This window comes from Bubalus kerabau, chromosome 16 (genome assembly GCF_029407905.1).
Source record: "Bubalus kerabau isolate K-KA32 ecotype Philippines breed swamp buffalo chromosome 16, PCC_UOA_SB_1v2, whole genome shotgun sequence".
NCBI lineage: Eukaryota > Metazoa > Chordata > Mammalia > Artiodactyla > Bovidae > Bubalus > Bubalus kerabau.
In genome coordinates this window covers 44,426,862-44,452,886 of record NC_073639.1, presented here as the reverse complement: position 1 = coordinate 44,452,886, position 26,025 = coordinate 44,426,862, and the positions used below count along the sequence as shown (strand labels likewise).

The 26,025-nt window shown below is 41.3% G+C and overlaps 1 protein-coding gene across 1 annotated transcript; it reads right to left on the bottom strand.

Moving 5' to 3' along the window:
• Positions 1-141: 141 nt before the first annotated feature.
• PPID (peptidylprolyl isomerase D) lies at positions 142-21,877 on the bottom strand. The gene is made up of 10 exons (XM_055551001.1): positions 21,275-21,877; positions 19,262-19,402; positions 16,864-16,970; positions 14,706-14,894; positions 13,758-13,880; positions 13,152-13,258; positions 2,992-3,133; positions 1,373-1,459; positions 1,234-1,276; positions 142-522 (listed from the first exon to the last, which is right to left on the bottom strand). Exons 1-10 carry the CDS (start codon positions 21,357-21,359, stop codon positions 434-436), a joined length of 1,113 nt encoding a protein of 370 aa, XP_055406976.1. The 5' UTR covers positions 21,360-21,877; the 3' UTR covers positions 142-433.
• Between the last annotated feature and the right edge of the window lie 4,148 nt (positions 21,878-26,025).

Here is a 26,025-nt window from a genome sequence, read left to right as displayed (position 1 = left end):
CTGTCAGTGGCTGCTTCTGAGCTCCAAGTGCAGAACTGAGTAGCTGAGACAGTAACGTCTGACCCTTTAGAGACGCCTGCCAGCCCAGAGCCTGTATTGCAGAGAGGCGCATCAAAGAACTGAGAAAAACAATACACAGACTCAAGCTTTTGCCTGTTTATTCAAACACGATGTGTCTTTAGGAGTTTAAAAACAAGCTGGAAACACCATTATCCTTTGAATAATGCAGAGAGTCACTGAAGAGGGAATCGACGCCATTGTAGTTTATAACACTGGTGTGTTAAACAGTAAGTCCCTATCCATATTTCTGGACTGTAAACACAGGGAACCGAAGTATCCGAGGGAGCACAGGAGGGACCACAGAACAGACAAACCATTAAACTGTTCCTCGCTCATACAATAAACACACACTTAAGCAAAACTGAATTCCTCATCAGGCAAACATTTTTGCATAAGCTGCCTTCTCTTTATCTTTCTGTGCCTTTATCTTTTGCTTGACTTTCAGCAATTCTGCCTGGATCGCTGCAAAATAAATATGGAGTATAAGTTATTTCTCAAAACATCCAAAAAATTACGTTGACCAAACTGATGCTTTAGTATGGTTTAAAAAAAAAAAGATAAAACTCTTCTCCTGAAGAGTAACTGAGCCCTATTAACAGAGCATAATTTAGAAGACTGCCCACCAAGAGAACTAACAATTACATACAGATGTGCCTTCTCCCTTCTGTTAGAGGCGGCTCTTAAGTGTCTCCCCTGTTTCATTTTAGCAAAAGACTCAAGATATATTTCAATATCTAGACTGATGATCACTATTTGTAATTGGTTTATTGGGAAAGCACCTTATTTTTGCCACAGCTTTCCAAAACTTTCCTACAACATATCCAGTAGCTATTCGGGATATGTCCACATTCAGCTTAAGGAATGGTCCCAAACATTAATTAAATCTGCCATAAATACGATCTTTCTAATGCTGCTCCTTCATCTAGCATTACCGGACAGTAAAGCAAATAGTCCAGATACGTGCAAATGGGTGTTCTGGACAGAGACTAGACTAAGCCGAGGGCAGGGCCCTGACTCATTCATTGCAGTGTGATTGGAGCCTGGCCCCATAACAGGCGTTCTGTAGTATCTGCTTAACAAATAAAATTCTTTAATGGCAAAGGGTACAATGGCTCACAAACATAAATTCTTAAAAGACAAAGTGAACTTTTACTCCAAAAACTGCCAACTTACCTTTATCTTCTGGTGCTATTTCCTGAGCTTTCTTAAGATCAGCCTTTTAATTGGGAGAGGAAAAAAAAGAAATAATAGATTATGATTCATGAAAGTGGTTTGCTTTTTTTTTTAATTAAAATTTAGAACAAAGTTTTACCAATGCTTGATCATATTCTTTTAATCCTTGCCATCCTTGGGCTCTACGGTACAGTGCTTTGGTATTTGATGGGTCTATTTCAAGGGCCTACAAAAAAATTATAAAATCATTTTTTTTATCCAAACATTAAATACTAAATATATATCTTAGATTTCAATTTACTGCCTGTCAGCTCCAAATCGATTCTTCACCGCTTTGTGACAACGCTAGACCCTGGAGAGCCTCCTCTGCCTGCTGACATGTTGTTTGGTCAGCAGAGGGCGCTAAGGGGACATGGGCAAGGAACCTGTGTCCCTTCCAGGCTCCTGCCTGCAGGCTCCTCAAGCACCCAACCTCCCTGCCATCCAGTGAAGCAAGGCCATCCCCTCCGCAAGGACTCTGGATCTCAGCCCAGCCCAGAGGGAGTGGGCACTCCTATGTTATACATACAGATGCACATATAAATACATATATACCTGTTGTGGCCATATTCCTCAGGGTTCTCTTTACTAGCCAACCTCCATTACTCCAATTCCCCCTTATATCTATTTTACAGTAAACTTTCTCTACAGAAATTCCTGTGTAATACCTATCTTCTGTTTGGGCCCTAGCTGATAGGAAAAAATATTCTGAATAAAAATTTGTATATACTCATTTAAGCTGACATCTAGGTTTTTTGCAGGAACATGAGTAACTTAATAGGCTTCTCCTCTGAAACAAACTTTATTTATTTAACATCTTTTAAAGGTCAGCACTCAGATTTTACTGAAAAGGGTATATTACTTGCCTCGCAAAGGTCAAAAAAGCAATCCAGAGTGAAGAACCACCTTGTCTTCTGCTGCCTACTCCCTTCTAAATATACTCTTACATCTTATTCCACCTACCCCATAAACTGGGACCTCATTTCATTTCTACTTGCTCAGGCATAGCTGACCTGTGTACACCAATTAATGGGCAATATACATAAAAATGACTGGAGGTGGTCTTTCTGAAATGTATGTTCTCATTTGAAAAACTTGATCACACACACTGTCCTAACTGCTGTGCTTAAGGAGGGAGTGGGGCCACCTTCCAGCTCCCTCCGTCAGCACTGCTGACATCCCCATGCAGGCAGGCAGCCTTCCTGTGTGTTCCAACAGCACTCATCCCCCCAGAAGAGTCCTGACAACCCTAAACTGAAACTGACTCCCTCTCCCACCAAGTAAATTCCTTGACGGGAGGGTCTTTCAATCAAAACACCTAAGCGCCTATCAGCTGCTTAATCTGTACCCAACACTGCGCTTAAAATGCTTTACACACATAACACAGTCTTTATAACAATCCCAGGAGGAAAGCAGTATTTCCACTTAACACAAAGAAATTAAGACTCTAAAATTAAGAACCTCCTCAAAATAAAAAAGTGACAGTGGTCTAAGAGAAAAACCATGTCTGCTGACTGACTCCACAGCCACATTCTTAATCATTCCTGGGTTTATGTTCCAATGTCCAGCACATAATAGGTGCTCAATAGTCAATAAATGAGCTGAGAAAGACAGTATCTTCATGGAAGTTAAGTGATCTCGTGTTATAAGCTAAATGAATGGTTTGAGAGGAAGAACTGAGATCCAAATATTCAGACGTAAGAACATCAACAGACTTACCTCCAAACAGCTATCGACTGCGCCCTGCCAATCAGACATCTTCAGTTTGCAGGCGCCAATATTCAGCACGCAGCTCAAAGCGACAGGCTGCAGCTTTGCTCCATCTGCGTCCTCAGCAGCAGCCCTGGAACCTTCCACATACCTGGAGAACACCCCCGTACAAGCAGCAAGCAACACCCCATTAAGAAAGTCTGCCTGTGACTCACTCATAACTCATCAGTTTTGATATAAAAGTTCACCGATGCTAATATTAATATTCTTAATGACCACCATCTTTTTATTACATGCTTTCCTTTAGAAGATTTTTTTTTGTTCCAACTTTTTTCCCCAAAATGTTCAAAACACCAACTTAAGAACAATCCCCAAACCTAAAGATTATATATACTATTAACACTTTTCTATTTGTAAAATTAAGGTTTTTATCAGCCACTTTCCAATGTAATTAGGTTTGGAACTAAGGTTGTCATAGCAGGAGAGGGACTGGGAAAGGTGAGGAAACCTGCGGCGGTAGTAACGCTGACTCATCTTTTACTGTAGTTCCCGTGAAAGGGGCCCTGAAACAGTACATGTACCTGGTCCGACAGTCTAGTCCCTAGTCTCTCTCCCTCAATGAAAAGAATCTGGGCTCCTGAAAGAAATTCAGATCTGGACATGAGGTTAAATGTAAGATGAGCCTGGACCATCTTGTGGCAGAAAGCAGACAAGTGCTCACAGACTAAGAGGAACACGTCAGATGGGTGCAGCCAAGGGGCTTCCACTGGGCAAATCCGAAACCTTACAGCATCAGAAAGAATGATGGGAACAGTATAATAGGCTGAACTGAAAAAAAAATAACCTTCAGATCTATAGTGATACTAAAAAGGGTAAGGAGTCCTTTCAAACAGAATGACAGCTAGTAACTGAGAATGACTGGTAAAATCAGAAAATCACAGTTCTGCAAGCCTCAATGTAGTAAGTGATTCAGGCAAAGGTCTTCAGTGATGCTGAGACCACTGGATGAATTCCTAGAAACTTAGTCATACAATCTCACAGCACCACTGCACAGAGGACGTCTTATTTATATAAAAGGTAGGGAGGAGGCGCCAAGATGGCGGAGGAGTAGGACGGGGAGAACACTTTCTCCTCCACAAATTCATCAAAAGAGCATTTAAACATCGAGTAAATTCCACAAAAAAACTTCTGAATGCCAGCAGAAGACATCAGGCACCCAGAAAAGCAACCCAAGTCTTCGAAAGGAGGTAGGAAAAAATATAAAAGACAAAAAAAGAGACAAAAGAGGGAGGGACGGAGTTCCGTCCCGGGAAGGGAGTCTTAAAAAGAGAGAAGTTTCCAAACACCAGGAAACCTTCTCACTGCCTAATCTGTGCCGAGCTTTGGAAGCACAGAGGGCAACATAACAGGGAGAAAAAATAAATAAACAAAACTCGCACACTGCGAGCCCTAAGGTAACTCCCCCAGCGGAGAAGCAGCGCAGACGCCTGCACACGCCATTAGCAAGCGGGGGCTGGGCAGGGAGGCGCAGCGCGGGCTGCATTGCAAGGATCTGGCCTGAATACCCCGAGCGCTATCTAAGCGAAATAATTTGGGCTAGCAAACCAGACTGTGGGATATCTACCACACGAAAAGCCAGCCCTAACCTAAGACACCGCCAGGCCCGCGCATGGAACAAAGGACTGAACAGAGATAGCCGGCTGCAGACCTTCCCCCTCCGGTGACAGGCAGCCGGAGCCGGAAGGGGGCAATCGCAGCCCCAGAGAGACATTATCTATAAAACTGTAAGCAAGCTTCTTTGCTAACTAAAACTTCTTGGGGGTCTGGACGGTCAACATCTGCCTGAGAAGGTGCGCCAGTTGTACACCCAGATAACCGAGTGGCGGGGAGGCGATAAGTTGCAGCAATGGCGCCCGCCAAACACCTCATCACCTGAGCTGCTCGGACCTGGGAAGAGCACAAAACGCAGGCCCAACTGCATCTGCGCCTCTGAGAACTATGCAAGAGCCTGAACCTGAGCAGCTTGGACCTGGGAGGTGCATGCGGCCCAGGGCCGACCTCGGATGGTTCCCGGTGGAACAACCTAGAGCCCGAGCAGTGTGGGCAAGGAGGCTACACACGCAGTGAGCGGGGGCAGACCCAGTGTGGCTGAGGCACTGCGAGCGCACGCCAGTGTTATTTGTTTGCAACATCCCTCCCTCCCTCCTTCCCCACAGCGCGACTGAACAAGTGAGCCTAAAAAAAAAAAAAAAAAAGTGTCCTCCACCATCCCCTTTGTGTCAGGGCGGAAACCAGACACTGAAGAGACCAGCAAACAGAAGAAGTTATAACAGAGGGAAACGCCTTGGAAGCTACAGGCCATAGATTAAAACCCTGTGGTTACTACGGACTACATAGGAAGGGGCCTATAGATCTTGAGAAATATAAGTCAGACCAAGGAACTAGCCAAAAATGAACTGAACCCACAATACTCACAACAAAACCAGAGAAAGACCTAGATATATTTTTACTATTTTTACGATCATCCTTTCTTTTTTTAAATATTTTTTAAAAATTTTAAGTCCTCTATTATTCCTCTAATTTTCACTTTTATAACCTATTACTTTGCAAAAAAAAAAAAAAATCCTATTTTTTTCTTCTTCAGCAAACTTCATATATATATATTTTATCATTTTTTGACCTTGTTTTTTTTTTTTCTTCTTTTCTTAAACATTGTATTTTTGAAATTCCAAACTCTACTCTAGATTTTTAATTTTAGCTTTTTGGTATATGTTATCAATTTTGTACCTATAGTTTTTTTTATAATTTCTGTGACTTTTTTTTTTTCCTCTGTTTCTTTCTCTTCTTCTTTTATATAACATTGTATATCTGAAATTCCAAACTCTACTCCAGATTTTTAATTTATGCTTTTTGGTATTTGATATCAATTTTGAACCAATTTTCTTTATAATTTTTACGACATTGTTTGTTTTTGTTTGTTTGTTTGTTTTCTCTCTTTATTTTTCTTCTTCTTTTTTTTAACATTGTATTTTTGAAATTCCAAACTCTACTCTAGATTTTTAACTTTTGCTTTTTGGCATTAGTTATCAATTTTGTACCTATATTTTCTTTATAATTTTCGCAGCCTTGTTTGTTTTTGTTTGTTTGTTTTTTCTCTCTTTCTTTTCCTTCTTCTTTTCTTTAACATCGTATTTTTGAAATTCCAAACTCTACTCTAGATTTTTAATTTTTGCTTTTATGTATTTGTTACCAATTTTGTACCTTTAAGAACCCAATCTTCAGTACCCATTTTTCACTAGGGAGCGAGATTACTGGCTTGACTGCTCTCTCTCCCTTTGGACTCTCCTTTTTCTCCACCAGGTAGCCTGTGTCTCCTCCCTAACCCCTCTCTACTCTACCCAACTCTGTGAATTTCTGTGCGTTCCAGACGGTGGAGAACACTTAGGGAACTGATTACTGGCTGGATCTGTCTCCCTCCTTTTCATTCCCCCCTTTTATCCTCCTGGCCACCTCTGTCACCTTCCTCCTTCTTCTCTTCTCTGTATAACTCCGTGAACAACTCTGAGCATTCCAGTTGTGGAGTGCATATAAGGAAGTGATTACTGGCTAGCCCACTCTCTCCACTATTGATTCCACCTCATCTCATTTGGGTCACCTCTAACTCCTTCCTCCCTCTTCTCTTCTCCATGTAACGCTGTGAACCTCTCTGAGTGACCCTCACGGTAGAGAAACTTTTCATCTTTAACGAAGATGTTTTATCAGTGGTGTAGTATAGAAGGAGAAGTTTTGAAACTACTGTAAAAATAAGACCAATAACTGGAAGCAGGAGGCTTAAGTCCAAACCCTGACTCCAGGGAACTCCTGACTCCAAGGAACATTAATTGACAGGAGCTCATCAAACGCCTCCATACCGACACTGAAACCAAGCACCACACAAGGGCCAACAAGTTCCAGGGCAAGACATACCAAGCAAATTCTCCAGCAACAAAGGAACACAGCCCTGAGCTTCAAGATACAGGCTGCCCAAAGTCACCCCAAAACCACAGACATCTCATAACTCATTATTGGACATTTCATTACACTCCAGAGAGAAGAAATACAGCTCCACCCACCAGAACACCGACACAAGCTTCCCTAACCAGGAAACCTTGACAAGCCACCTGTACAAACCCACACACAGCGAAGAAATGCCACAATAAAGAGAACTCCACAAACTGCCAGAATACAGAAAGGACACCCCAAACTCAGCAATTTAAACAAGATGAAGAGACAGAGGAATACCCAGCAGGTAAATGAACAGGATAAATGCCCACCAAATCAGACAAAAGAGGAAGAGATAGGGAATCTACCTGATAAAGAATTCCGAATAATGATAGTGAAATTGATCCAAAATCTTGAAATCAAAATGGAATCACAGATAAATAGCCTGGAGACAAGGATTGAGAAGATGCAAGAAAGGTTTAACAAGGACCTAGAAGAAATAAAAAAGAGTCAATATATAATGAATAATGCAATAAATGAAATTAAAAACACTCTGGAGGCAACAAATAGTAGAATAACAGAGGCAGAAGAGAGGATTAGTGAATTAGAAGATAGAATGGTAGAAATAAATGAATCAGAGAGGATAAAAAACGAATTAAAAGAAATGAGGACAATCTCAGAGACCTCCAGGACAATATTAAACGCTACAACATTCGAATCATAGGGGTCCCAGAAGAAGAAGACAAAAAGAAAGACAATGCGAAAATACTTGAAGAGATAATAGTTGAAAACTTCCCTAAAATGGGGAAGGAAATAATCACCCAAGTCCAAGAAACCCAGAGAGTCCCAAACAGGATAAACCCAAGGCGAAACACCCCAAGACACATATTAATCAAATTAACAAAGATCAAACACAAAGAACAAATATTAAAAGCAGCAAGGGAAAAACAACAAATAACACACAAGGGAATTCCCATAAGGATAACAGCTGATCTTTCAATAGAAACTCTTTAAGCCAGGAGGGAATGGCAAGACATACTTAAAATGATGAAAGAAAATAACCTACAGCCCAGATTATTGTACCCAGCAAGGATCTCATTCAAGTATGATGGAGAAATCAAAAGCTTTTCAGACAAGCAAAAGCTGAGAGAATTCTGCACCACCAAACCAGCTCTCCAACAAATACTAAAGGATATTCTCTAGACAGGAAACACAAAAACGGTGTATAAATTCGAACCCAAAACAATAAAGTAAATGGCAACGGGATCATACTTATCAGTAATTACCTTAAACGTAAATGGGTTGAATGCCCCAACCAAAACACAAAGACTGGCTGAATGGACACAAAAACAAGACCCCTACATATGTTGTCTACAAGAGACCCACCTCAAAACAGGGGACACATACAGACTGAAAGTGAAGGGCTGGAAAAAGATTTTCCATGCAAATAGGGACCAAAAGAAAGCAGGAGTAGCAATCCTCATATCAGATAAAATAGACTTTAAAACAAAGGCTGTGAAAAGAGACAAAGAAGGTCACTACATAATGATCAAAGGATCAATCCAAGAAGATATAACAATTATAAATATATATGCACCCAACACGGGAGCACCGCAGTATGTAAGACAAATGCTAACAAGTATGAAAGGAGAAATTAACAATAACACAATAATAGTGGGAGACTTTAATACCCCACTCACACCTATGGACAGATCAACTAAACAGAAAATTAACAAGGAAACACAAACTTTAAACGATACAACAGACCAGTTAGACCTAATTGATATCTATAGGACATTTCATCCCAAAACAATGAATTTCACCTTCTTCTCAAGCGCACATGGAACGTTCTCCAGGATAGATCACATCCTGGGCCATAAAGCTAGGCTTGGTAAATTCAAAAAAATAGAAATCATTCCAAGCATCTTTTCTGACCACAATGCAGTAAGATTAGATCTCAATTACAGGAGAAAAACTATTAAAAATTCCAACATATGGAGGCTGAACAACACGCTGCTGAATAACCAACAAATCACAGAAGAAATCAAAAAAGAAATCAAAATTTGCATAGAAACAAATGAAAATGAAAACACAACAACCCAAAACCTGTGGGACACTGTAAAAGCAGTCCTAAGGGGAAAGTTCATAGCAATACAGGCATACCTCAAGAAACAAGAAAAAAGTCAAATAAATAACCTAACTCTACACCTAAAGCAACTAGAAAAGGAAGAAATGAAGAACCCCAGGGTTAGTAGAAGGAAAGAAATCTTAAAAATTAGAGCAGAAATAAATGCAAAAGAAACAAAAGAGACCATAGCAAAAATCAACAAAGCCAAAAGCTGGTTCTTTGAAAGGATAAATAAAATTGACAAACCATTAGCCAGACTCATCAAGAAACAAAGGGAGAAAAATCAAATCAATAAAATCAGAAATGAAAATGGAGAGATCACAACAGACAACACAGAAATACAAAGGATCATAAGAGGCTACTATCAACAATTATATGCCAATATAATGGACAACGTGGAAGAAATGGACAAATTCTTAGAAAAGTACAACTTTCCAAAACTCGACCAGGAAGAAATAGAAAATCTTAACAGACCCATCACAAGCACGGAAATTGAAACTGTAATCAAAAATCTTCCAACAAACAAAAGCCCAGGTCCAGATGGCTTCACAGCTGAATTCTACCAAAAATTTAGAGAAGAGCTAACACCTATCCTGCTCAAACTCTTCCAGAAAATTGCAGAGGAAGGTAAACTTCCAAACTCATTCTATGAGGCCACCATCATCCTAACACCAAAACCTGACAAAGATCCCACAAAAAAAGAAAACTACAGGCCAATATCACTGATGAACATAAATGCAAAAATCCTTAACAAAATTCTAGCAATCAGAATCCAACAACACATTAAAAAGATCATACACCATGACCAAGTGGGCTTTATCCCAGGGATGCAAGGATTCTTCAATATCCGCAAATCAATCAATGTAATACACCACATTAACAAATTGAAAAATAAAAACCATATGATTATTTCAATAGATGCAGAGAAAGCCTTTGACAAAATTCAACATCCATTTATGATAAAAACTCTCCAGAAAGCAGGAATAGAAGGACCATACCTCAACATAATAAAAGCTATATATGACAAACCCACAGCAAACATTATCCTCAATGGTGAAAAATTGAAAGCATTTCCTCTAAAGTCAGGAACAAGACAAGGGTGCCCACTTTCACCATTACTATTCAACATAGTTTTGGAAGTTTTGGCCACAGCAATCAGAGCAGAAAAAGAAATAAAAGGAATCCAAATTGGAAAAGAAGAAGTAAAACTCTCACTGTTTGCAGATGACATGATCCTCTACATAGAAAACCCTCAAGACTCCACCAGAAAATTACTAGAACTAATCAATGACTATAGTAAAGTTGCAGGATATAAAATCAACACACAGAAATCCCTTGCATTCCTATACACTAATAATGAGAAAACAGAAAGAGAAATTAAGGAAACAATTCCATTCACCATTGCAACGAAAAGAATAAAACACTTAGGACTATATCTACCTAAAGAAACTAAAGACCTATATATAGAAAACTATAAAACACTGGTGAAAGAAATCAAAGAGGACACTAATAGATGGAGAAATATACCATGTTCATGGATTGGAAGAATCAATATAGTGAAAATGAGTATACTACCCAAAGCAATTTATAGATTCAATGCAATCCCTATCAAGCTACCAACGGTATTCTTCACAGAGCTAGAACAAATAATTTCACAATTTGTATGGAAATACAAAAAACCTCGAATAGCCAAAGCGATCTTGAGAAAGAAGAATGGAACTGGAGGAATCAACCTACCTGACTTCAGGCTCTACTACAAAGCCACAGTTATCAAGACAGTATGGTACTGGCACAAAGACAGAAATATAGATCAATGGAACAAAATAGAAAGCCCAGAGATAAATCCACGCACATATGGACACCTTATCTTTGACAAAGGAGGCAAAAATATACAATGGATTAAAGACAATCTCTTTAACAAGTGGTGCTGGGAAATCTGGTCAACCACTTGTAAAAGAATGAAACTAGAACACTTTCTAACACCATACACAAAAATAAACTCAAAATGGATTAAAGATCTAAACATAAGACCAGAAACTATAAAACTCCTGGAGGACAACATAGGCAAAACACTCTCTGACATACATCACAGCAGGATCCTCTATGACCCACCTCCCAGAATATTGGAAATAAAAACAAAAATAAACAAATGGGACCTAATTAAACTTAAAAGCTTCTGCACATCAAAGGAAACTATTAGCAAGGTGAAAAGACAGCCTTCAGAATGGGAGAAAATAATAGCAAATGAAGCAACTGACAAACAACTGATCTCAAAAATATACAAGCAATTCCTACATCTCAACTCCAGAAAAATAAACGACCCAATCAAAAAATGGGCCAAAGAACTAACTAGACATTTCACCAAAGAAGACATACAGATGGCTAACAAACACATGAAAAGATGCTCAACATCACTCATTATCAGAGAAATGCAAATCAAAACCACTATGAGGTACCATTTCACGCCAGTCAGAATGGCTGCAATCCAAAAGTCTACAAGCAATAAATGCTGGAGAGGGTGTGGAGAAAAGGGAACTCTCTTACACAGTTGGTGGGAATGCAAACTAGTACAGCCACTATGGAGAACAGTATGGGGATTCCTTAAAAAACTGAAAATAGAACTGTCTTATGACCCAGCAATCCCACTGCTGGGCATACACACTGAGGAAACCAGAAGGGAAAGAGACAACGTGTACCCCAATGTTCATCACAGCACTGTTTATAATAGCCAGGACATGGAAGCAACCTAGATGTCCATCAGCAGATGAATGGATAAGAAAGCTGTGGTACATATACACAATGGAGTATTACTCAGCCATTAAAAAGAATACATTTGAATCAGTTCTAATGAGGTGGATGAAACTGGAGCCTATTATACAGAGTGAAGTAAGCCAGAAAGAAAAACACCAATACAGTATACTAACGCATATATATGGAATTTAGAAAGATGGTAACAATAACCCTGTGTACGAGACAGCAAAAGAGACACTGATGTATAGAACAGTCTTATGGACTCTGTGGGAGAGGGAGAGGGTGGGAAGATTTGGGAGAATGGCATTGAAACATGTAAAATATCATGTATGAAATGAGTTGCCAGTCCAGGTTCAATGCACGATACTGGATGCTTGGGGCTGGTGCACTGGGACGACCCAGCGGGATGGTATGGGGAGGGAGGAGGGAGGAGGGTTCAGGATGGGGAACACATGTATACCTGTGGCGGATTCATTTTGATATTTGGCAAAACTAATACAATTTTGTAAAGTTTAAAAATAAAATTAAATTTAAAAAATAAATAAATAAATAAAAGGTAAAGGTACTTCTGTAATAGAGACATATGACTAACACCACTTTAACCAAGTGCCAGAACTCAAAATAAGCCAAACTGCCATGTGCCTTCAGGACATGATACATAGGATATAGACACATCAACTATCCTCTTGCTAAAATATTTAACCTCAAACTAATCTGGAGGAAGCAATAAACACATACAGGTGATATTCCCTAAGACAACTGGCTTAGACTCCACAAAATGGAAATGACTTAAAAAACATGGATATTAAAGATTAGAGATGCCTTAGAGACATAAAAACAAATGATCCAATGGATACTGGAGTTAAAAAAACATTTTGAGACAACTGGGCATATTTGCATATGGATTACATAGTAGATAACAGTGTATCTATATTTGGGAGATGTTTTTATGCATTAGGCTAAGTAGAAAATGTCCTCATTTGGGGGAAATCGTGATACTTGCTAAAATATTAAGGGGTAAAGTGTCATGGTATCCACAACTTCCTTTCAAAATGATTCTGCAAAAATACACGTGGCAGAAGTTAAAAATTGGTGAATGCAGATAAAGGTACATGAGTATTCATGTACTATTCTTAATTTTTCCATATTCTGAAATTTTTCAATTAAGAATCTGTAGGCAACTAAAATTTCAATATACCTGGTTACTCTGCAAGTAGTAGGCCAAAAATGCAAAAAGCAACTCTTGAATTTCACTTTGTAATTCAATTTATAAGTTCTTAAATGCAATTTATTAAAAATGTTTTATTACCTTAAAACTTTTGTGTACTTTTTAATGGCCATCTCCCAGTTCTGGGATTTGAAAAACGTATTTCCAATGTTTTTTAAGTCTTCTGATATTAATAAAATTTTATCTACCTGTAAAAAAGAAAGAATACAAATATGTGGGGTTTGAGTATGTAATGCAGTTTAGTCCCAAGTTCTATCTTTAAGACAGACTGACAAAGGGCTCAAAATTTTAGCACTGGGAATTCCCTGGTGGCGGTCAGGACTCTGTGCTTCCACTGCAGGGGGCATGGTTCCACTCCTGGTTGGGAAGCGAGGATGCCACGTGCCACACAGCATGGCCGATAAATAAGTAAAATTTAAAAAATTTTAGTACTAAATTTTTTTTAGCAGTTTGGCCAATCTGAAAGTGTTTGTTAGCTGCTCAGTCATGTCTGACTCTTTGAGTAGACTGTAGCCAACCAAGCTCCTCTGTCCATGGGATTGTCTAGGCAAGAATACTGGAGTGGGTTGCCATGCCCTTCTCCAGGGGATCTTCCCAACCCAGGTATCCAACCCCAGTCTGCTTCATTGCAGGCAGATTCTTTACCATCTAAGCCACCAGGAAAGCCCCAAATCTTAAGTTACTCACATCTTTTAAATCCACATCTGCGTCCTCGGGGAAATCTGGGTGACTGTCACCAGATCCATCCTTTGGGAATATTCCCCAATCATCCCCTTCTTTCAGTTCTCCACATTCTGCAATAACGCACAACTGTAAAAATAACCCTCAATTGTAGAAGCGCACTCCTACATTAATGATGATTTTTCAAAGGTCTGGGTTTAAAAGCTCTACAGCCGCAAGCCATGTGCAACACTGTCCACGTCGCTTCCTGGCAGGCGCACCTGCTGCGACTGCAGTAAGGCACCTGACACACTGGCAGGGGCACAGCCACGCCCCTACGCTACGGAAGCACTCACCGCGGCCAGTAACTCAGTGCACAAAGAGTGAGTGGACGGTGTCACCATTCCCTTACGTGTGCTTCCAACTGACTCTTTGCTTCGCACACTGAGTGACAGCACACCCCCCGCAGGTCTGACTCTCCAGTTTCCACTCCCAACCCTGTGGATGCAGGGTGCCTGTGATGGCTGTGTTGATCCACAGACATGTGGAACACAAGGATCTTGGCAGTGACAGGATCTAGTCCAAACCCTTGAGTGATTTCTATAGGATGAGAAATCAGGCCAAGGAAAGTGAAATCACAAGAGCAAGGCTAGACCACAAGTTACATGGCAGAGGAGACCAGAGGACTCCTGGTTTCCTGCTTGCTCTGTACTCTGCACCCGTACACACACCGACGCAAAGTTCTACAGGCGTAGGAGACTTCAGTTATCAAGATCAGCAAGACTGAAGTTAAAATAATAGAAGTCTCTTTTTAAGCTGCCCTCATCTTTCCCACAGTAGAAAACAGCTTCAAAGAAAAAGTGGCAGGTACAGGCTTCTAGAACAAGAGCCTTCAGGACATTTTTTAACAATCACCCTTTTACTTACGCTTCTCTAATCCAGCAGCTAAGATAATATTACCATCTTGCTACTCACTTTGGCAGGTTTTTCACCTTTCACCTCCACATTTTCCAGAATCTTTGCCACACCCATTCCTTTAATCACTTGGCCAAACACTACGTGCTTCCCATCCAAATGTGGAGTCGGAACGGTGGTGATGAAGAACTGGGAGCCGTTGGTGTTGCTGCCCGCATTGGCCATGCTCAGCAATCCCTCCTTGTCATGCTGCGGGAATAAACCATAAAGAAAACCAAGATGAGAGTTCCCGCTCTACTCTGCCAACCATTCACAGAAAAGGTAGGGGGGGTGGCACTGCTGGAATACCACTTAGAGCACATAATGTTGAGTGATTTTACTTCATTATCAAGTGCGACTTTAATTCACAAAACATGAGAGTACTTAACCACTTTTTAAACTTTAAGGAGAGCTTATGAAACTAAAATAAGATGCAACAACAGTGGGGGCAGGGGTGGTACTCCTAAACTGATCATACTGAGAACATGCTTGGACTTCATCATTAAGATGAAGATGCCACAGGAGGGAAATCTAGTAATTCTGCTTCACCCTTTCTTATGACTGAAGCACTTTTTTTCTGAAAGGCACTCAACAGTGTTCCCACTTTCGGGCCTACATTATGATTCTCTCTTCACACGTCAGCAAAGTTAGGTCCTTTCCTACTCTCTACCCGTGTAACACTCATGTTAGCCCTCCCACCTGAAATGCCTTTTACCCCTAAACCCAAATCTAATCCAGCTCTCAAGACCACCAAGTGTGCGGAAGAATCATGTGTCCATGAAATAGCCCCTCTTTTTCTAAAATTTTATTTTTATTTTTGGTTGCACTGGGTCTTTGTCGCTTTTGTGCAGGTTTTCTCTTGTGGCGAGTGGGCTATTCTGTTGAGGTGTTCAGGCACCTCATGGTGGTGCCTCTCTTACTGCAGAGCACAGGCGCTAGGTGCACAGGCTTCACCAGGTGCAGCACACAGGCTCAACAGTTGTGGCGTATGGGTTTATTCACTCTGTGGCATGTGGGATCTTCCACGTCAGGGATCAAACCTGTGTCTCCTGCATTGGCAGGCGGATTCTTATTCACTGCACCACCAGGGAAGTCTACCCCCTTTCTTTTGATCAACTTTTCCATCACATAATCTGAGTTTTCATCCTTCTGGTACTTTCTTTCTCCCTTCCAAAAGTCTGGTGCTTTCCCCACAATATTAAATATTATTAACTTTATTTCCTCAGCCTCCTCATGCCTTCTTCCCTCTTCACTCATATCCCTCCCTCAAAAGTATCTGAATTTTAGTTCCTTCTAACCAAATCTCAGCCACCTGGTGAGGTCCAGTCTGCCTAGTTCATGCACCATTCCCCCTTGATGTCTTCCCTAGTAATCCAGACCACAGGAGTCATACCTTTCTCCTGTAGTATGCACAGGTATTGGTCAACTTAGCATTTACTTGCCTATTATTACATTATTCTCCAGTTGCCCTATGTGTCTTAATCTTGCCTTTTTGGCAAGATTTTATTCCCTATCATGAAGGTCTTTCCTTTTTATAAACTCTTTGGTGCCAGTGACTATATTAGCTACAGGAAATAAACTGCTTAAAACATTGATGACGTTTATTCTCAAATGATCCTAATCACCTTGCTCCTGTTCCCCATTTCCAAAAACCCATGTTTACTTTTGCTCTTACATGTCCATTGTCAGGACTGAATGATACCACACCCCGACCGGGACCCCAGGGTCACTGAAGTTAAGCAGGCACAAGCGTCACGAAGGTCCCTTAGGAGCCTGGACATTAACGAGATCTGCTAGTCTGCAAATGCCCTGACACCCCGGACACTAGCCATGGTTTTGCTGCTCTTCAAATTTAGGCATAAAGATGCACAACTTACCATCCCTCTAATGGGAACATTTTTCCTGGAAACAATTTTGCCATATGCTGACCACCCATGAAAACTCAGTGGCTTTACTGCAGTGTACAAACCTGAATCACACTGAAATAGCTGTTGTATTTTTGCCAATAAAATCATTGCTGGATGAGTTTTTTCATATTAAAGATGTGTACTTATAAATATGATACCTTTCACAAATAAAGGCAATCTAAGCACATCTGATGCATTTATCTTAATTTGACAAGAATCCCAGACACAGGACAACCTTTATTGTTAGCAACACACATTTTTGTCTACTTTACCTTATAATGGAAATTTTCATCTTCAAATTTTTCACCATAAATGCTTTCTCCACCTGTCCCATTCTGATTTGAGAAGTCTCCACCCTGAATCATAAATTTCTTAATAACTAAAAAAAAAAGGAAAATCAACATTAGAAACTACAATACAGATGACCAAAGCAATGTTAACTAATGAATGTGTGGCGATAAAGACAACTTCCCTCCTGCTCTCCCCACCTATACGCACAACTCCAGGCTCTTAAAAGGCTTTTCCCAATCCAAATCCCCCCTAACACTCAGAGAATTAGTTCATATGGCACCTCCCCTACAACACTGTCAAACCTCAAGACTGGATCTACTAACTTTTCTCCCATAGTACCTTGATTCTACCTTTCTTTTATAATATGGATCGTAATGATCTGTCTCTTCTAGCAAACAATTAAGAACAGCAACACCGTTTTTCTTCCGTGGTAACCATGTGCATGGCTGGGCACATAATGGTTACTCAAAAATGCCTACTGAATAAACCAATTATTCCCAAGAGGCCTGTTACACTGTACTGGAATTACTTCTGCAAATGTTATTACTTAACACTGCCACCACATTCAGATTCCCCAGAACTCTGTATCTGCTTGTATGACACTCATGTGGTCAGGAGACACAGCTGGACAATAAAGGAAAAAGATAAGGCAGAGCCTGGAAGAATCCATGTGTTTCCTTATGTGAAAGGTCACAGGGTGCCTTCTTCCCCCAGCCAAAAAATTGCAGCAACACGTGTACAATGCTGCTTCCCAGGAAAGCCCTTGAGAAACTCAGCACCCAAGGTTTCTACAGGGGCTGATGATGAAGGCACTCTCTGCCTAGCAGATACCAAAATTCCACCACATCTTCAAAAGGAAAGCAACTGTTCAGCATAAATCAAACTGTACAGTCTCAGCAGAGTAAGCCACCTTACAATTCAGAGAATGGTTAAGTGCTCTGACTTCAGGCAATTCCACCCTTGCAAGTAGACTTTATGGACAGCAATCTCAGGTCTGCAATGTTAACTCTTGTCCACAGACACTTTATTAGAATACAGGCAACTCCTTGATTTACTGCGCTTTGCAGATACTGTGGTTTTTTAACTTGAAGGTTTGTAGCAATTCTGCATCAGCAAGTCTATCAGTGCCATTTTTCCAACAGCATGTGCTCACTTCATGTCTCTGTGTCACATTTTGGTAATTCTCACAATATTTAAACTTTTTCATTATTATTTGCTACAGTGATCTGTGACCAGTGATTTTTGATGTTACTACTGTAATTGTTCTGGCATTTTTTTAGCAATAAAGTATTAGATTAAGATATGTATTTTTCTCCAGATACAATGCTACTGTGCACTTTAATAGACTATAGTATGCTGCACACATAACTTTTATAGGCACTGGGAAACCAGAACTTTGTCACTTGCTCTATTACAACATTTACTTTATTGCAGTAATCTGGAACCAAACCTACAATATCTCCCTGGTATGCTTGTATTTGGGACTTCCCAAGTAGCGCTAGTGGTAAAGAATCCACCTGCCAAGAAGGAGACACAGGAGATGCAGGTTCAATTCCTGGGTTGCAAAGATCCCCTGGAGAAGGAAAGGGCAACCCACTCCAGTATTCTTGCTTGGAATATTCCATGGACAGGGGAGCCTAGTGGGCCACAGTCCATGGAGTCGCAGAGTTGGATCTGACTAAGCACAAACACACATGCTTGTATTTTGGTATTTTATTAAACACAAAAGTAAATCAACAGTTTAAGTAATCTAAAATCAATGTTAATTTTTTCTTAATCAAGTTTCTTTAAATACTTATATAACTACAAATTAACTTATCTGTTTATTCATTACATAAATATTGAGTGCCTACTCAGTAACGATACTAGATGCTGAGGACAAAATGGTGAGAAGATGCAGTTCCTCAAATATGGAGCTACTCCATGGGGAGTACCAGCAAATCATCACTAAACAGAAGTATTACAACACAGTGAAAGGTCACCTTGTCATCACATGTCACACCAGGGATCCAAAATATGCAATCTTTAAGTCAGCTGCAGTCTTCCCAAGCAATCCTGCCCAAGAAGTAGGCATAACTTTTTGTCACCAGGCAGTCAAGCTACCCAAGCTCTATTTGTTTATCATGGCCACATCCTGGTGAAGCAAGGGTAACCCATTTCTCAATAAATAAACCTTTAGGACCCTCCCATAATTACTTCCACCTTTCACAGCCCAACATCAATGAAACTGACCTATAGTCTCAGATATTAAAGCATCCTTTTGAAACTAATAGTAATTTTTAACTCTCACCCTCTCCTTAGTATTTTCTTCCCTAACTCCCTAAGGAACAGGATTCAATGACCTCTAAGAAGAATCAGATTCACAAAATGTATACATACTTCTATGGAAAGGACATCCTTTGAAATGAAGAGGTTTCCCAGTGGTGGGTCCAATGCCTTTTTCTCCTGTACACAATGCACGAAAATTTTCTGCAGTTTTGGGTACAATATCTGCAAACAATTCTAAGACAATTCGACCAACTGAAAGAAAAAATAAAACTGTGTCAGTATGCAAAACAACTAAACAAGCACATGATAGAATTGGTAAAATTACGGTGACTGAAAAATACCAAGTTTTCCTTTTTTGGTCATTTTTCTAATATTCTAATTCAGTCTACCTAAATTGAGTATCATGTATCCAGATGACTTTAAAATAACTACTTTACTACATCTTACAAAAGATCATAAACAGTAGCCAGCAGCATATAAGGACACCATCATCCTCTGTCGCCCCCTTCTCCGCCTGCCCTCAATCTTTCCCAGCATCAGGGTATTTTCCAATGAGTTGGCTCTTCGCACCAGGTGGACAAAGTATTGGATCTTCAGCATCAGTCCTTCCACTGAATATTCAGGGTTCACTGACTCAATGGACATGAGTTTGAGAAAACTCCGGAAGACAGTGAAGGACAGGGAAACCTGGCATGCTGCAGTTCATGGGGTCACAGAGTCAGATAAGACTTAGTGACTCAACAACAACAAAGGACACCATCATTTGACTGATTTTCTCTGACATGTGTGCATAATTTTAAATCACCAAATGACCAATAGAAGAAAATGAAATATTCTGAGTGGTCAGGTTGGCCAAGTTTTAGGTCTAGCTGTAGTCTCTGTGCTCTGTGGAACCTGCCTAGTGCTGCCTCTGCAGCAAAACCTGAAAAAGTTGCCATTCTAGGCAATTCCTAATGCAGGCAATAAACCTAGCACTAAATTTCAGAACAAAATGAATGCACACCTAAGTCTCTCTGTGTGTGTTTGCCTGCCTTCTCAGTAAACAAAGAATGTTGCAGCCATCAAGCCATCACATTATGCTGACCTGAGGCTGCTGAAGAGCCCTGAGGGAACTCAGCATGGAGACAAACGGGCTGCCCACTTCCAAGTCCACCTACCAGTCAGTTGCTGCAGCCACCCTGAACAGTATACCCTGAGGAGACTAAGGATGAGAAAACACAGGATACTGGCTCCAGACAGCTGAGATGCACATCAAATGAATGATTTCAGGGAGCCCAGATTCTTACATCTTCCCATATAGAGAAAAGCCCTAAATTCCTTAACTAGAGATACCTGGTTTTCTTTAATAAACAGTAATCTTTTTTCGATATTCCGACCACCTGGTCTTTGTTGCAAAAACTCCTATATACCTTGACTCCTTCCCCATCTCTTTGAACAGAGCTGAGATAACTCTGTCCCAGGCTTAAGGCCTCAGTTTTTTCCTTTAAAGCAGTTGTAACGTCTTCCAGAACAGGAGCAATTAAGCTACAAAGCAACGTGAGAATTCACAAGACCTGAGGCGCCTCCAAGCTGCGACTGTAGCCTAGGCAACCACACCGCCACACAGAACTCATTTTCCCCATGCCAAAACGGAGGAAATGTCCACCAATCTGAATGCATCAGTAGTAAAGAAGAATCAGTAGTAAAAAAGAAAAAAAGAAAAACACGCAAAAGTCGCTTTAATTTACAGATAACATGGCAACTGCTGACATACATCACGTGGCAAAAGACACAGGGTGACGGGAGCCCACCAGACGCTTAACCTGGGGTTTTCAAAACAGGTTTTCGCCCTACAAACATAAAATCATCTCGTTTTGTGCTAACTTCACGGTGCTAGGTGGCGGGCAGGTGAGGCCAACTCGGGACAGATAAACCCAAAGGCTTCCAGCATTCCTCGAATAGAAATTTCCAGAAACTTCTCCACGCCCCACGGCCCCGGTACAAGGTCGCGGGCGCAACCCAGCCCGGAGGCTTGGACCAGACCAGGTCCCAGTGTGGGCAGCCGGCCCCCACCTCAGAGCAGCCCCCTGCCCGAGCTGCGCTCCAGCCTCAGGGACCCCGACCCAGGGCGCCCCGCCTCCTCACCTCGCTCCCCTCCGATGTCCACGTCGAAGAAGACTCGAGGGTTACTGGGGTTGGAAGGCTTAGCCTGGGGGGATGGATGCGACATTGTGGCCTTAGGACGCGTGTACGACCGCCTCGTAACACCGCGTGGTCACCGTGCAGCTCGAACCCTAAAGCCACAAGGTCCGCGAAGAACGGCGCCACTTGTGAGCTGCTTCCGGCTGGGGCACGGAGGACACGGCCGACTTTCCGGCGCCGCCCCTCAACTTCCTGAGGCGCGGCCCGACTTCCGGCTTCGCTGCCCTTGGAGTCCGCTGGTGCTTGAGCCCGCGCGGCTGGCTCTGCGCTTTGTGAGCCCGGTTTCTCCTCTTTTCTGGTTCACTGAAGCTGCAGGCAGTTGTTTTTATTCCTGTCGCTCGTGTTTTGGGAGAGCGTTGTCAGGTTGTCACCCCGTTCCACCTCGAGGCTGCGCTCCACCTCGGGGCTCCGCTCTCAGGCGAAGGGCCGGCTGTCTGAAAATCCGTTTGTCTGCGAAACAGGGCTGGAAATGCTCACATCGGGGGTCGTCAGAGGGTGGAGACGGTGGGCCTCAGTACCCTCCTGGCGGCGCAGCTAGCGGCGGCGAGTCGCTGATCCCTGTGCGGTGGCGGCCGTGTTGTAAATCGATTCTCTTACTTGGCCGTGTGAGCAGTGGCAGGAGGCCAGGCCGAAGATTCCTGGTTCAGCTGCCTTACAGATCGCCCGCTTTCCCTGGGGAGCTGTATTCAAGCTTCTGATTTCGCTGCATGACCTCACACTTAACTTCTTGATAAAGCTTAATTCTGGAGAAGAGTGGTGCTATGGTCCTTACCACTTGATAATATTCTAATGGTTTATTGACCTATTCATCTGTCTTCTCCCGTTAAACACGAAGACAAGAATTTGGTGTTCTTCTTTCTAACCTCAACACTTCTCACAGTGTCAGGCCCTGAGAATGTTTATAGGAAAATGTCAAGAAATTTCATTTTCATATGCCTTTATGTACAATGCGGGAAGAGTTCCTGTATCAGCTCCTCGTACTGATCCTTTCAAATTCCAGCACATTAAAGTTAATGTAAAATGTTACTCTTTTATGCATTAGTGGCCTTCAGTTTCATGGTGTTTATCCGTTGTGGTTCCCTGAATATCCAGAAGAAATTACTTAGCACATAACCTCTAAGGCCGCTTGATAGAGTCAAAATAAATTATTCCTTAACCCAACCTCATTTCAGAACTACAAATTGGTAGCTTAGACTTTTTCTCACAAATATCAAATGATTAAGTAAAATTTTTATTCTAATCTACGAGCTTAAACTCAGCTTTTAGCTTATTCCAAAAGTAGTCTTTCATGCACTATAATCTTCCGTTATTATGGTTGATTATCATTACCATTAACTAAGCAGCATAGCTAAGCACTTCTACTTGGGGTTGAATCTCTAATAGCAGTTTGTGATTTTCGAGAAGTTACTTAGCCTCTCTGTGTCTTAGTTTCCTTATCTGTAAGTTAAGACAATATGTATTTTCTAATGTTTTTATGAGGAGTAAATAAGTTATTTAGGTGTTTTAGTTTCAGACACATAGTAAGTACTCAAGTGTAAGCAATGATTAACCATAAATAGCTAATACTTTATTATAATTACTAATACCAACGTTGATATTACTAATATCAATGTTGATATTACTAAATACTATATTACAGTTAATTACTAATATTAAAAGTTACTAATATCAATTTTGAATAATACTTCAAATGAAAGAAGCAAATTGCTTTGAGGATGCCTCTGCATTGTCAGAAAATGCAACGTAATTCTCTGATACAGGTTTCTGGGTGTAAAAGACGAATCCAAATGTTACTCACATTCTGTCTAGATTTTTCACAGTAAAGTCACAACTTTATATAAACTGCCATATTCCTAGAACCAACTGGATTAACAGAATCTACCTTTGAAAATCTTTCCAGAACTGATAAATCCTTATCCTAGAAGACAACCTGTCTCATTGTCAGTCTGCTTAAGACAGGACTCTGAGTTCTGAAGTCTTGCCCAATGTGTAGGAAGGAACAGCACCAAGACTATGAATTATTTCTCTCTCTCTCTCTTTCTCTCTCTCTCTCTATATATATATATAATTTTTATAACTTTCTTTTTATGTTGGAGTATAGCCAATTAGCAATGTTGTGATAGTTTCAGGTGGACAGCAAAAGGACTCAGTTGACTATGCACTATTTCTTAAGGCTAAGGACACAATTTCGTTCGGAGAGAGGGAGGGATATTATTCCTAAGAGCCCTGTTACTGTTTCTGTCTGTTCCTAGTGTGGTAAGATAATATTAACAGATTGCCTCCCCTAACCAGTATTATCTTCTTTCAATGTTTTTGTGCATGACTCCACCCCAAACAAGCAGCTAGGTATCCTGTGCTTATTTATTGCTTTAAGGGAAAGATGCAGAGAAAGAAAACAGAGGAGAGAATAAAAGGAGTCCGTCCTGGCTTTCATACTGCAAAAGGCTTGGCTTACAGGAACAAAAAAAAAACTGGCAGAGCAAGAGATGTGGATAAAACATGTTCTGTAAGAGCATGGCTTTCCACTCACAGAAAAAAACTGAAACAAACAAACTCCCCTCTTGTGCTGGAGAAAGAGGAGGTTGTAGATGGTAGAAAGTGGGGAGAAAGAGGAAAGGTAGAAGTGGACCGGTGTAAATGATCCTTAACTTGGAGAGTGAGCAAAACAACATCCCTGTATTTGTCAGTGTGCCCTGGAGCTTGCTGTTGTTCAGTTTCCCAGTCGTGTCCAGCTCTTCACGACCCCATGGACTGCAGCACACCTGGCCTCCCTATCCCTCACCATCTCCCGGAGTTTACCCAAGTTGATGTCCATTCTATCAATTATGCCATCCAGCCATCTCATCCTCTGATGCCCTCTTCTCCTCCTGGAAGAGGAGACACCTTCTTTCTTAGATGGGAGCTTGCAGAAAGGAACTCTGAGCCCGGTAGAGGCTGGAAGAACCAATGACTGGGTTAGGATGCTGAGTTTCTCACTGTATGCCCATGTAGACAGATGGCATTGGGAACCAGAGGTCCCAACCTAAACACTTGCCGCCACACTAGACATTCTCAAATTTAGATCCAACCTTGGTGGTGGGGAAAGGTGGGATACCAGAAATTGGCAAAGATTATGGTATCACCAACCCTTTGGAATAGACAATTCAAAATTGAACTTAAAGGTGAGTTATGAAAAAATAAATTTGTGTTTATACATTTGCATGGTTATAGGCTGTGACAAGGACACAGACAACCTTGGCACCCAAGCATGTTGTCAAAGACAAGAAATAGGAAGGACACCAGGGTTTGGGGAGAAAGCTTCAAGATCTTAGATGTTTTAAGTCAGGCTCTGATTGCAGCCATGAAATTAAAAGACGCTTACTTCTTGGAAGAAAAGTTATGACCAACCTAGATAGCATATTGAAAAGCAGAGACATTATATTGCCTACAAAGTTTCGTCTAGTCAAGGCTATGGTTTTTCCTGTGGTCATGTATGGATGTGAGAGTTGGACTGTGAAGAAGGCTGAGCGCCGAAGAATTGATGCTTTTGAACTGTGGTGTTGGAGAAGACCCTTGAGAGTCCCTTGGACTGCAAGGAGATCCAACCAGTCCATTCTAAAGGAGATCAGCCCTGGATGTTCTTTGGAAGGAATGATGCTAAAGCTGAAACTCTAATACTTTGGGCACCTCATGCAAAGAGTTGACTCATTGGAAAAGACTCTGATGCTGGGAGGGATTGGGGGCAGAAGGAAAAGGGGACAACAGAGGATGAGATGGCTGGATGGCATCACCGACTTGATGGACGTGAGTTTGAGTGAACTCCGGGAGTTGGTGATGGACAGGGAGGCCTGGTGTGCTGCAATTCATGGGGTCGCAAAGAGTCGGACGCGACTGAGCGACTGAACTGAACTGAATTGAACTGAACTGACAGCAAAATTGGAACTGGTCAACATGTAACTCTTTAAGGAGACAACACAATTCTGCTCCTGGAGGGGAGGGCTGGTGTTCATGAGGTGGTAATGTGAGGGAGAGAGTACTGACTTAGGGCCCCTGCTCTGAACCACATAGAGAAATGGCTGATTCCACTACAAGAATGGAAAGGCAATTCACGGGCTCTGCCTACTATATGTACGACTCTATAAGAATAACTTGGTTTTCTGACCTGGAACATTGAACCAATGGAAGACAGCAGAGGCCACCAGGGGACAGCAGAGTCTGCCACGAGCAGAAATCATCCCACAGACAGAAATGGTGCCTGGGACTCCGGGCCTGAGGACTCCCAGTGTGACATTCTTCTAGGTGCTGGAGGTGACACAACAAAAACGTTACTGATGATCAGTTGACAATGACACCAAGTAAGAGGTCTATGTCTATTCCTTTTCTGAGGAGAAATAAGATTAATTTTAACTTTTCAGTTGCAAAATGTGTAGTTCTCTGATAGAGCAGAACCAATGATACACTGATGTGAACCCAAAAAACCATTGTTGAAATCCAGTTTACATTTATCTAAAAGGACTTCCTCGACATGGATTTTATAATTATCACAAAAATAATAACTCGCACCTACTGTTCACTGCCATGTGCCAGGCTCTGTGCTAAGTGCTTTACATAATGAATGTTATTCAGTCTTCAACTTAACTGTGTCATAGGGGATATTAACATCCTATTATCAGACAAATAAGTGCCAGTGAGGTCACAAAAGTTGCCCAGTTTGA

What these genes read in the sequence shown, in the direction of transcription:
- PPID (XM_055551001.1), bottom strand. Translation starts at nt 21,359, where the DNA reads ATGTCGCATCCATCCCCCCAGGCTAAGCCTTCCAACCCCAGTAACCCT. An exon ending in CAGATGTGGATTTAAAAGAT is followed by an intron (nt 13,259 to 13,757) that starts GTGAGTAACTTA and finishes TCTTTTTTACAG; the next exon opens with GTAGATAAAATTTTATTAAT. An exon ending in AATAGCACCAGAAGATAAAG is followed by an intron (nt 523 to 1,233) that starts GTAAGTTGGCAG and finishes TTTATTTTGCAG; the next exon opens with CGATCCAGGCAGAATTGCTG.